Source organism: Alosa sapidissima, chromosome 1, assembly GCF_018492685.1.
Source record: "Alosa sapidissima isolate fAloSap1 chromosome 1, fAloSap1.pri, whole genome shotgun sequence".
In the NCBI taxonomy this organism is placed as follows: domain Eukaryota; kingdom Metazoa; phylum Chordata; class Actinopteri; order Clupeiformes; family Clupeidae; genus Alosa; species Alosa sapidissima.
The window spans coordinates 33395677-33409458 of NC_055957.1; the positions used below are offsets into that span (position 1 = coordinate 33395677).

Here is a 13782-nt window from a genome sequence, read left to right on the forward strand (position 1 = left end):
GTGTATAGCGTGTTGTGAATAATTTATTTCTGTGAACCATTATAGTTAAATGAATGTCATGTGAACCAAAATAAGACACCAACAGAACTGGAAAAAAATAGAGAAAAAGAGTCAGAATGAGAGAATCCAATTTTTCTTTTTGATAGATCTTACTGATGATGGAGTCACACTTCATACTTTACTATACTGGACAATATACCAAATGATTGTATTATAACCAATTAGTATATGATCACTTCAAAAGTGAACTCAATATTGAAAAAATGTTGATAAGCAATTCAGGCAAACACAAAACCTGAACTGAGGTACCATAAAAATACACACAATGTTTAATGTCCATTAAAACCCTTGGCCCCTGGTAAGAGAGAAAAAGGGTATTATAATCGGCTCCATTCATTTGTCTTTTTGTGTCTGGTCACATGACTAAGACAGTACTGGTCCAATGTACTTCAGAGTTCTAAACAAGGCAAAGGATCACCACATCTCTGTCCTCTTACATGATCACCTGAATAAACTACTACTGGATACAACACAATGCCATTCATAGAAAAAATGGTATCATCATCACTACACTTCTATTTTACAAGTAATAATAGTTTCATAATCATGCTTCATAAGGTTGGCCTATGAGTTTTACTGATCTATATGTAATGTTTACGATTTATTATTCATTCACTAATAACATGAATACTCCACACCTACTTTACAGTAGCCTCAACTGCCAACATAGTAGGTTGACAATGTCTGTTTCCACAGAAAACTATCACAGTGTGGGACACAAACTATAGGAGGAAACTATAGGGAGTCTCAAACTACGCACCACTAAACACACACACACACACACACACACACTAAAGTCACTGATGGAGTGAACACTACAAATGCAAGTTGGGTGCAAGGGTCTGCAGTTGCCTCACAGCTCTTGTTTGCGTCCACAGATAAATCACACTCTACATCCTTAAGTTATTGCATTCAGCTTTTCTTCTTCAATCTTTCACTCCAAAATATTGCGAAGAGTTAATTACACATACAGTATATTAATATTCCAAGTGCATAACCATAACAAGTGCAATCTATCTGAGTTCTGAGATGGTAAACAGTACAATAACTGCTATTTTATTGCCAGTTATTTTCCATTACATTATCATGCTGAAACATTCCAAATTATCTCAACATGTATGAAAAAAACTATTATTGTAGTGAACGATGCTAATTGTCTTACCTTCAAAGGACAACTTGTAGGTGATGTTTCCATAAGAATAAGAGGCTTTCTTTTGAATTATTCCGTTTGTGACTTTCTGATGATTTACAGTTGTGTCAATCACTTTCGTCATAGCAACAGAACAGTAGTACAACCCCAGATCAGACTCAGTGATGTTCTTGATTAGTAGATCATGGGACTGGCTAGTGGTGTTCCATTTAAATTCATAGGTGGAGAGCTTGTCTATATCCCTAATTGCTTCTTGGGTTGACATCACAAATGAAGGTTGCCTATAATGTGAACAGTTTCTATACCAATATGTTTGTGCACCTTGGGTCCAAATGCAGTCACAGTAGAGAGTAACATTATTCCCTGGCTTGATCGTTAGATCCAATTCAGTTCCTGAGACCTTCAGAGCAGATTGTATCACACCTGAAAATGACAGTTGGTACTTAATTTAATATCTGAGTTTGAATGATTTAGTTAATGAAGTGTCAGGTGTTGTCAGATTCTTGATAGCACAAAACCTAGAAACATAGCTTTGGACAGGACAGCTTTAGACAATAGAAACAAAATCTTATCCACAAGTCAAGTTGAATCATGTTAAATTTACTATCCCACTAAGGGACACTGGGCTGCAGCCAGGAGTTAGAAAATACATACAAGACATGACAAATACCACGTAAAAGACAAATCCTCGAAAATTAAAAAAAAAGATAAAAAAATGATAATAAATAATTGTAGTTATATATTACAATTAGTTGCATATTTTGTAAACTTAAACTTACCCAGGTGAGCAATGATAGTTACTACCAGGCAGGACATGATGAGGGTCAGTGATGTGAACTCAGTGACGAGTGGAAAATATAATGGCTGCTATGCATGCTTTTCAACGAGAAGTTCAGGGCGGGCTTAAAGGGTGTAGGTTTGGTTTTGACATTGGTGGGGACATACAGTAAGTCCCTTAAATGATGACCTCTGGTGAGTTTTGTGGAAGGAAATGGACAGATTGAGGTATACAAATATGATACAACCATCAACAGATTTAAGGCATCGTGCTCTGAAAAGTATGCCAATTACATAAGATGATTATCACAAACAGCATGACTTGTGTTATTTGACTGAGGGACCCCATTCAGATATCAGGGGTGAATAACATAACCCATGGTATGTGATTGAGGAAACCAGTTAAGACACATCACACAACATAATCCATGTTATTTGACTGAGGGGCCCTATTCAGATATGTGGGGTGGGGAACACAGTAGTGACTTCACACAGAGGCTGCTTCAGGGCCCCCTGGGTACTACTGTACATCTCATTTTACAGGGGTTTGTTCCTTTCCATTGCAAGGGCACTTCATAGTGCAACAGTGCGATCTAAGAGGGCACTTTTCTTCCATCAGAAGGCCACTTGTAGGGAACATGAGGTTTATCCCATTGTAAAGGCACCTTTTTTATCATATATTTTCCACAGCAGGGGCATCCATTCGGACACTTCGCCAAATTGATGCAAGTAGGGACAGCCTTTATTTCAAGGCATCACATTTTATCCACTAGAGGAGCACCTATGTTGTCACTTTTTATGTTTTCTCACATGTAGCACAATATACAGGGATGCATTTCACTGCATTCTGTACTGGAAATGACACTTGTTGGAACACTGGCATGTACTGTAGGGGCAGCATAGAAGGCACTCCATAATGGCCACCCTTTTCCAATGGAAGGGCACACATAGGGAATGCCAAGTATAGACCATTTTAGGGGGCACCTAGGATCTTGCATTCTGTTTACAACACTAGAAGGGCACTCATTAAGACACATTCTTCAAACGTATTGTTTGAAGCGGCACTCTAGAGGGCACTGAAACATTTTCCTCATGTAAAGGCCAGCCAATAGGACACTTTTGAGGGCACCGTAACCTTTTTATTTCAACCATGGGGGCAACTGGGAGGGGGTCGCCCCAATATGACTTATTGCTGTTGGGTTACAGCTAAGGCTCTCCAAAGCATTTTCTAGTGCAATGTGTGACACTGGAGTAAAAAAAGAGTGAATGCCTTGTGAATACATGGCACCATCAGACTTGAGTGAAACCTCATTTTCTGTGTTGCACTTCAGAAAGGAGTACTGTAGGTAAGAGTGTTTTCAACCTGGGCCCTATAGAGCTCAACAGTGACCGCCCACTCTGATTTTAGAGTTAAAATCCCTTTCATTTTCTCCTTTGACAATTCTATAGCCATAAGCATCCTCATGGTAAGTCTATAACCATCCCAGGTATAGACTTACCATGAGCTATGAGACTGTAAAGCGAGTGTATGCTGATAAGGATATCAAATCCTAAATTGTAAAGCAGTGTCTTTGATTGGTGGAGATTGCCATTGCCATAGAAATGTGTATGACTTAACTCCTGCCTCAACTCAAACTTTGACGCTTTTTTGAACAAGATGGTGGCAGAACACATTCAAAGTCTAAGTCTAAACTTGTATTTTGCTTTATCATCCGTTCATTTCGTTCATTTACTTCCTTGTTCGTGTTTACCTTTTAATTTAAAATTGCCCCAAGGCAATTCAACATTGAGTCATAACACTCACCTTGAAAGTTGAATTTGCTTAATGCAAACAGTGGGAAGTTATAGCAGAGACATTCTAGTGAGGAGACACAGCACTCAAATTATCCTCCATAGAAATGCATGGGGTTAGTTTGTGATGCAGTTACAGGCAGTAGTCTACACATGTCCCACCCCTTCCTGTATGCCCCCTTATTCACTTGAATATGAAAATAACTGCCCGATAACTGCCTGAAGCATGTTACCAAGATGGCCACAGAGTGAGGGGACTTGCCTATAAGGACTTTGGGTATGATGACATGAGAGCTTTCTGATGTCTCTGGTGATGACCCTAACATTAGCCCGTTGACTGAGGCTACATCTACGCGAAACCAACGGGTGTATTTTCTCTTACCGCTTTCACACCTTTAAGTCGTCTTCAAGTACATTCACGCCAGCTACAGTGTTTGTGTCTGCATTATAGCTATGCCTCTGCTGCAGATTAGTGCTCCTGTTGAAGTGAAACCCCCTTTAGGTTGTTTGATCGTTTTTTTTTTTTTCACCTGAGATGTTAACATAAGTGAACAACATAAACATCTGAGAATACATAAAATACGTTCATTCGTTCTATGACCCTTTAAACCTTTTCTCTGAGTCTGCGTGTCAGTGGCAGGTCTCAGGGAGACCAAGTAGAAGGGCATTACAGTAGTAAAGATGTGAGATGCTCAAAGTTGGTATGTAATAATAATAATAATAATAATAATAATAATAATAATAATAATAATAATAATAATAATACATGTCATGTATTATGCACTTAACATTTGAAGCAAATGTCATATTGCTACAAGGTAGAAACATTATAAAACAAAAATACTAAACTAAAAAACAAAAACACAAAAACAGGAAACCGCTGTATGTGAATCTTTACTATCACTACCAAGTAAAACTGTAAATATGAACTGTATCTGCTTTCCTCTATGAAGTCGAAGGTCAAATATTTCCACTCTCGGCCTCAGCCGTGGCGCAACTGGCTGGGACACCTGCACCGTACGCCGGCGACCTGGGTTCGATTCCCACCCCGTGGTCCTTTCCCAATCCCACCCGACTATCTCTCTTCTTGGAAATATTTCCACTCACAATTTGTTTGATCTACTGCCCTCTGGGAAGATGTACAGAAGCCTGCGCTCCCGCACCACCAGACTCACCAACAGCTTCATGCACCAGGCTGTTAGGATCCTGAACTCTCTCCCCCCCTCCCCCCTCCACCCTCAGCTACATAACATCCTGGACTTTTAGACCCACAATGGCTGCCTTGCACTACTCCACTTGCACTACTCCACTTATACACTTGCACACTTGCAACTTGTTGTTGTTGTCCTGTTGTCCTGAACACTTCTGAACACACTTCTGCTGCTCTTACATAACTTGCACCACTATGCCACTTGCATACTTAGGTCAAACAAAACTACCTCAGCCATTTATTGGCCTGACTTTTGCACTATTATATTGACTGTCTACTGTATGCACAATTGCACAATTTCTACCAAATTTTGCTGCTCTTATTTCTTCATTGTATGTGCCTTGTTATATTTTTACTTTTTATATTGTTTACTTGAATGTTATGTTTGTCTGTGGACCTAATTGGTAAAATATGTCTTGTCTCCACCGTGGGATAGTAGGAAACGCAATTTCGATCTCTTTGTATGTCTTGACATGTGAAGAAATTGACAATAAAGCAGACTTTGACTTCCACTCGCTTCCTGTCATTCTCCACTGTCCTATCAAATTAAAAGCATAAAAAGCCCCAAAAAAATATAATTTAAAAAAAAATCACAAAGGGCTGTTGTGTCACAGACCAGTCATGAGTCAAAGGTGAAATGAAATTCAAACTACAGCCATTTTGCTGTTTATACCTAATACTAAGTTCTTTCTAAAAAAAAAAACTTTTAAGAAGCTGACATGCAACTCAAGAAAGGGGTAGTAAGTCAATCAACTAAGTTATTCAGCCATTTACATTAACATCTGATATTTATTATGAAATTTAATTAGGAATTAGTCCTTCCATCCCCTTGGGGCCCTAGTAATCTGGTTTAACCCAGTCCAATGGCCCTGTGAACAGAATCTCCGCATGTTTTTCGCTTTGTTCAGACATGAGCTCATTTACATAATAGGAGAGGAGTGTACCAAATGTGCGGTTATGTTGTTCAGATACACGGCCCAGCCGCTTGATATCTGCAGAACATGCGGACTTACACCTGGGTCTGTAAGCAGCTTCTATCTCTCTAAGTTGACACTTAGGCCTAGTGCTACCTCCACCCTGCACCACACACATGCGCACACAGACACACACACACACACACACACACACTACACTGAGAGTGTGCTCAGTCTGTGGTGAATCATTTGAGGTCACTAATGGAACGCTTGCATTGTAAGACCTGCATCTAAAACCGTGTGTTGCAGAGCATGTTGACAAATGTGTTGAAAAACAGGAAATCCACAATCACTCGTATGGTCCTGTCTGGTGTTCAACTGCTAGTGCTCACATGCACATTATTGTAGTTAATCTGTTTGTAATCTTGAAGGAAGACCTCATAAAGCAGTGTTTAATTAAACTGATGTACATGGATATCATTTGTTTTAGACAGATATGTGGTCTAACTAAGCAATTCATCTCAGAGTTTGTATCTGTCTTGATCTTCAGGAGAAGTCAGCATGAACAAAAACACTGTTAAACATTAGAAGGCTTATTTGGTTTATGAAACATCAGAAGTCCACCATAAAAAAAACTATGATCTGCTATAGCATTACTCTACATTAACAACTTTATTATCTCATTCATTCAAAATATCATCCCTGGCTGTGGACAATGGAGACTGTTTGGGTTCAGGTGAAATTGCAGCAGTTGCAAAAGCCCAACATTTCTGCCATTGTCTGTGCTGCATTTTCATTGTTACTTTTTTAATCCAGGAAACTATGTCTGCCTCTTTAGTGGCACATGTTTGGTTGTTTTACAAGCATTTCCCTCGTGAAAACTCCCAAGGTGCTCTTTATGTTGTTCTCAACCCCCACTGTCCCTCCACACAAGGGCTCTGCACTCTTCTAGGTGGAATATCAGGTTTAGGCTTCTTTTCTGTTGCTTTAAAGAACCACACAATAACCGAACTTCAGAAAGAGCATTAATATTTATTTTGAAATGCTAAGCAATGCAGTATACCAGAAAGAACTGGACGAAAGAGCCAGACAGTATCCATGTCTTTAGTACAGCTAACAGATATATGCTGTGATACACAAGATACTGGTCTTTCATACTTCACAGAAATCAAATCACTTAAGGTGGCATTAACACTGACATACTTTTTTCACATAAAAACATGAATTTTCCAAAAGAGATTTAAAAAAAATGGAAATGGATTTTGTAGATGTTGCTGTTATACCTGTAAAGTAAGACACATTTCTGTGTACTGTAAAAGGACACTATGATCTTGTCTTAACTAAACTTACTGTAATAGCTGATCATATAGTCGGTAAATATCAAAGTCCACCCTCACAGACTAACAGACATGCAACAGACAATTCATAGCATTGTGACATGAAACACAGAGTTACTGAAAGGGAGGCTGGAAGCTTGAAAAAACATCAGTAAACAACTGCCATAAAAAGGAAACAGAAACAGAAACATTTTTTGGTATCGTCAATTTACGATAGGTCACTGTCACAGGTGCTGTCCCATTCCTGTTATCAGCAGTCTGAACCCTTACAGTCTCTCAAACTCAATCACTTATCAACAGATGTCAGTTACGTCTTTGAGGGTTCAGGGCTTAGATGGGGGACATCAAGATTTAGCCATTGCCTCTCATATAAGTGCATCACAGTGGTCAAAGTCCCATTAGGCCTATGCAGTTTTGCATTCTGTAGGAACACACTGCAAAAATGAAAGAAAACATTCACAATATGACATTGACTATATCACCAAAAGATATCAGTTATCAAGCTTCTGGCAGCATCAGTAAGGCTCTGGGTTGTGTTTGCAAGGTTCTGCATGCCGATTCAGTTGCTGGTTTGCTAGAATTAGACCAAAACTGTGCTGTTTTGAAATCACAAAAAAAGTAAAATGCTCATGCATCTAATCAGCGTACCTGCGTTTTTTTTGACGGAGGTTAAAATCACAGAATTCCCTGCAATTTTTTTCAAAAAAATTAAACCATCTAAACTAGCAAAAGTTTTTTTTTTTTTTTTCATTTTATGGTAAAAATTCGTACACAACCTCAGAGTAGGTACTTAAGTCCAATTTTGTATGCCGTTTCTTCTGTTGTTTTATTTTGGATACTTTGGTTGCTATATCCAATGGAGCACAACACTGTCCTGTGCATTCATCCTGAAATGATAGTACAGAATGTCAATAATCAGTTAAGCTTAGCAGTCACTGTACTGTAAAAGTCAAAATGACATGCACCATATCTGTGAAATTGCCAAGATCTTTTATCCTTTCCAATACTTAGATCTAGTTAAGTGTCATGTTGTCTATTTGTATTGGTTTGTAGTAGTTTGATGTAGATTCATTCAGACCTGTAAATCTGAGATAGATAGGAAATTAAGTAATTTATGTTCCTTGTGTCCTGCATGTATAATTGAGCTGGATAGGTTACACATTCTCCAGCAATTACTTTATAAACTACTGACAACTACTCAGTCAAATACCTGTTCTCTTCTTTGAGTGTCTCTCTTTTTCAGATGCTCACCAGGTTCCACAGGTGCTGTAGATGATGAATAAGAGCAACTTAAAGATATACATCACCAGCATGACCATTCACACAGAGTTTGTCATTATAACATATTGTCAAATGTAAATACCATACCGGTCTTACAGCAGAGGCCGTACACACAGGTGGAGAAGATGAGGGCAGAGAGTAGAGTACACACAGGATACAAGATGACCAGCAGTGACCAGCGCTGACCACCATCAGGGGGAGGAGGACAGGTAGGTGCAGGGAAAGAAGCAGCATCTGTTCAAATAAATCAGCAGTGATGTACACATGATGGCACAGAATTGATGGCACTGACCACCATCAGGGGGAGCAGGGGAGGAAGCAGTATCTGTTCAAAGAAACTACCAGTAATGAACACATAACAGCAGAGGATTTTGTTTACAAATCTACAAATTTACACGGAAAGGAAGACTTTCATCACATTTCACCAATTGATTAATGACTATAGTGTAATGTACCGCATGATTGTTGTTTTTATTTTAACTGTGTATAGCGTGTTGTGAATAATTTATTTCTGTGAACCATTATAGTTAAATGAATGTCATGTGAACCAAAATAAGACACCAACAGAACTGGAAAAAAATAGAGAAAAAGAGTCAGAATGAGAGAATCCAATTTTTCTTTTTGATAGATCTTACTGATGATGGAGTCACACTTCATACTTTACTATACTGGACAATATACCAAATGATTGTATTATAACCAATTAGTATATGATCACTTCAAAAGTGAACTCAATATTGAAAAAATGTTGATAAGCAATTCAGGCAAACACAAAACCTGAACTGAGGTACCATAAAAATACACACAATGTTTAATGTCCATTAAAACCCTTGGCCCCTGGTAAGAGAAAAAAAGGTTATTATAATCGGCTCCATTCATTCGTCTTTTTGTGTCTGGTCACATGACTAAGACAGTACTGGTCCAATGTACTTCAGAGTTCTAAACAAGGCAAAGGATCACCACATCTCTGTCCTCTTACATGATCACCTGAATAAACTACTACTGGATACAACACAATGCCATTCATAGAAAAAATGGTATCATCATCACTACACTTCTATTTTACAAGTAATAATAGTTTCATAATCATGCTTCATAAGGTTGGCCTATGAGTTTTACTGATCTATATGTAATGTTTACGATTTATTATTCATTCACTAATAACATGAATACTCCACACCTACTTTACAGTAGCCTCAACTGCCAACATTGACAGTGTCTGTTTCCACAGAAAACTATCACAGTGTGGGACACAAACTATAGGAGGAAACTATAGGGAGTCTCAAACTACGCACCACTAAACACACACACACACACACACACACACACACACACACACACTAAAGTCACTGATGGAGTGAACACTACAAATGCAAGTTGGGTGCAAGGGTCTGCAGTTGCCTCACAGCTCTTGTTTGCGTCCACAGATAAATCACACTCTACATCCTTAAGTTATTGCATTCAGCTTTTCTTCTTCAATCTTTCACTCCAAAATATTGCGAAGAGTTAATTACACATACAGTATATTAATATTCCAAGTGCATAACCATAACAAGTGCAATCTATCTGAGTTCTGAGATGGTAAACAGTACAATAACTGCTATTTTATTGCCAGTTATTTTCCATTACATTATCATGCTGAAACATTCCAAATTATCTCAACATGTATGAAAAAAACTATTATTGTAGTGAACGATGCTAATTGTCTTACCTTCAAAGGACAACTTGTAGGTGATGTTTCCATAAGAATAAGAGACTTTCTTTTGAATTATTCCGTTTGTGACTTTCTGATGATTTACAGTTGTGTCAATCACTTTCGTCATAGCAACAGAACAGTAGTACAACCCCAGATCAGACTCAGTGATGTTCTTGATTAGTAGATCATGGGACTGGCTAGTGGTGTTCCATTTAAATTCATAGGTGGAGAGCTTGTTTATATCCCTAATTGCTTCTTGGGTTGACATCACAAATGAAGGTTGCCTATAATGTGAACAGTTTCTATACCAATATGTTTGTGCACCTTGGGTCCAAATGCAGTCACAGTAGAGAGTAACATTATTCCCTGGCTTGATCGTTAGATCCAATTCAGTTCCTGAGACCTTCAGAGCAGATTGTATCACACCTGAAAATGACAGTTGGTACTTAATTTAATATCTGAGTTTGAATGATTTAGTTAATGAAGTGTCAGGTGTTGTCAGATTCTTGATAGCACAAAACCTAGAAACATAGCTTTGGACAGGACAGCTTTAGACAATAGAAACAAAATCTTATCCACAAGTCAAGTTGAATCATGTTAAATTTACTATCCCACTAAGGGACACTGGGCTGCAGCCAGGAGTTAGAAAATACATACAAGACATGACAAATACCACGTAAAAGACAAATCCTCGAAAATTAAAAAAAAAGATAAAAAAATGATAATAAATAATTGTAGTTATATATTACAATTAGTTGCATATTTTGTAAACTTAAACTTACCCAGGTGAGCAATGATAGTTACTACCAGGCAGGACATGATGAGGGTCAGTGATGTGAACTCAGTGACGAGTGGAAAATATAATGGCTGCTATGCATGCTTTTCAACGAGAAGTTCAGGGCGGGCTTAAAGGGTGTAGGTTTGGTTTTGACATTGGTGGGGACATACAGTAAGTCCCTTAAATGATGACCTCTGGTGAGTTTTGTGGAAGGAAATGGACAGATTGAGGTATACAAATATGATACAACCATCAACAGATTTAAGGCATCGTGCTCTGAAAAGTATGCCAATTACATAAGATGATTATCACAAACAGCATGACTTGTGTTATTTGACTGAGGGACCCCATTCAGATATCAGGGGTGAATAACATAACCCATGGTATGTGATTGAGGAAACCAGTTAAGACACATCACACAACATAATCCATGTTATTTGACTGAGGGGCCCTATTCAGATATGTGGGGTGGGGAACACAGTAGTGACTTCACACAGAGGCTGCTTCAGGGCCCCCTGGGTACTACTGTACATCTCATTTTACAGGGGTTTGTTCCTTTCCATTGCAAGGGCACTTCATAGTGCAACAGTGCGATCTAAGAGGGCACTTCATGATTTGTTTTCTTCCATCAGAAGGCCACTTGTAGGGAACATGAGGTTTATCCCATTGTAAAGGCACCTTTTTTATCATATATTTTCCACAGCACACTTCGCCAAATTGATGCAAGTAGGGACAGCCTTTATTTCAAGGCATCACATTTTATCCACTAGAGGAGCACCTATGTTGTCACTTTTTATGTTTTCTCACATGTAGCACAATATACAGGGATGCATTTCACTGCATTCTGTACTGGAAATGACACTTGTTGGAACACTGGCATGTACTGTAGGGGCAGCATAGAAGGCACTCCATAATGGCCACCCTTTTCCAATGGAAGGGCACACATAGGGAATGCCAAGTATAGACCATTTTAGGGGGCACCTAGGGTCTTGCATTCTGTTTACAACACTAGAAGGGCACTCATTAAGACACATTCTTCAAACGTATTGTTTGAAGCGGCACTCTAGAGGGCACTGAAACATTTTCCTCATGTAAAGGCCAGCCAATAGGACACTTTTGAGGGCACCGTAACCTTTTTATTTCAACCATGGGGGCAACTGGGAGGGGGTCGCCCCAATATGACTTATTGCTGTTGGGTTACAGCTAAGGCTCTCCAAAGCATTTTCTAGTGCAATGTGTGACACTGGAGTAAAAAAAGAGTGAATGCCTTGTGAATACATGGCACCATCAGACTTGAGTGAAACCTCATTTTCTGTGTTGCACTTCAGAAAGGAGTACTGTAGGTAAGAGTGTTTTCAACCTGGGCCCTATAGAGCTCAACAGTGACCGCCCACTCTGATTTTAGAGTTAAAATCCCTTTCATTTTCTCCTTTGACAATTCTATAGCCATAAGCATCCTCATGGTAAGTCTATAACCATCCCAGGTATAGACTTACCATGAGCTATGAGACTGTAAAGCGAGTGTATGCTGATAAGGATATCAAATCCTAAATTGTAAAGCAGTGTCTTTGATTGGTGGAGATTGCCATTGCCATAGAAATGTGTATGACTTAACTCCTGCCTCAACTCAAACATTTGACGCTTTTTTGAACAAGATGGTGGCAGAACACATTCAAAGTCTAAGTCTAAACTTGTATTTTGCTTTATCATCCGTTCATTTCGTTCATTTACTTCCTTGTTCGTGTTTACCTTTTAATTTAAAATTGCCCCAAGGCAATTCAACATTGAGTCATAACACTCACCTTGAAAGTTGAATTTGCTTAATGCAAACAGTGGGAAGTTATAGCAGAGACATTCTAGTGAGGAGACACAGCACTCAAATTATCCTCCATAGAAATGCATGGGGTTAGTTTGTGATGCAGTTACAGGCAGTAGTCTACACATGTCCCACCCCTTCCTGTATGCCCCCTTATTCACTTGAATATGAAAATAACTGCCCGATAACTGCCTGAAGCATGTTACCAAGATGGCCACAGAGTGAGGGGACTTGCCTATAAGGACTTTGGGTATGATGACATGAGAGCTTTCTGATGTCTCTGGTGATGACCCTAACATTAGCCCGTTGACTGAGGCTACATCTACGCGAAACCAACGGGTGTATTTTCTCTTACCGCTTTCACACCTTTAAGTCGTCTTCAAGTACATTCACGCCAGCTACAGTGTTTGTGTCTGCATTATAGCTATGCCTCTGCTGCAGATTAGTGCTCCTGTTGAAGTGAAACCCCCTTTAGGTTGTTTGATCGTTTTTTTTTTTTTCACCTGAGATGTTAACATAAGTGAACAACATAAACATCTGAGAATACATAAAATACGTTCATTCGTTCTATGACCCTTTAAACCTTTTCTCTGAGTCTGCGTGTCAGTGGCAGGTCTCAGGGAGACCAAGTAGAAGGGCATTACAGTAGTAAAGATGTGAGATGCTCAAAGTTGGTATGTAATAATAATAATAATAATAATAATAATAATAATAATAATAATAATAATAATAATAATAATAATAATACATGTCATGTATTATGCACTTAACATTTGAAGCAAATGTCATATTGCTACAAGGTAGAAACATTATAAAACAAAAATACTAAACTAAAAAACAAAAACACAAAAACAGGAAACCGCTGTATGTGAATCTTTACTATCACTACCAAGTAAAACTGTAAATATGAACTGTATCTGCTTTCCTCTATGAAGTCGAAGGTCAAATATTTCCACTCTCGGCCTCAGCCGT

General features: G+C 38.7%; 2 protein-coding genes across 7 annotated transcripts in view; both read right to left on the bottom strand.

Annotated features, from left to right (window-relative positions):
- The window catches only part of LOC121711350, a 64108-nt gene that overhangs the window by 15621 nt on the left and 34705 nt on the right, over positions 1 to 13782 (bottom strand). For 4 of the 6 annotated variants that reach the window (XM_042094872.1, XM_042094891.1, XM_042094882.1 and 1 more), the window contains exons 1-2: positions 1990 to 2055; positions 1223 to 1633 (exon numbers count right to left, since the gene is read on the bottom strand). The exons of 1 other annotated variant lie outside the window; for it this stretch is intronic. In XM_042094872.1, coding sequence (XP_041950806.1) covers positions 1223 to 1633; positions 1990 to 2026 — 448 coding nt within the window. In that variant the 5' untranslated portion in view covers positions 2027 to 2055. Of the gene's footprint in view, positions 1 to 1222; positions 1634 to 1989; positions 2056 to 13782 lie in introns of those variants that run through there. One more of the 6 variants, XM_042094911.1, reaches the window with a different exon arrangement.
- Positions 6917 to 11064, bottom strand: LOC121711339. The gene is made up of 6 exons (XM_042094854.1): positions 10999 to 11064; positions 10232 to 10642; positions 8608 to 8754; positions 8450 to 8505; positions 8016 to 8126; positions 6917 to 7673 (listed from the first exon to the last, which is right to left on the bottom strand). Exons 1-6 carry the CDS (start codon positions 11033 to 11035, stop codon positions 7644 to 7646), a joined length of 792 nt encoding a protein of 263 aa, XP_041950788.1. The 5' UTR covers positions 11036 to 11064; the 3' UTR covers positions 6917 to 7643.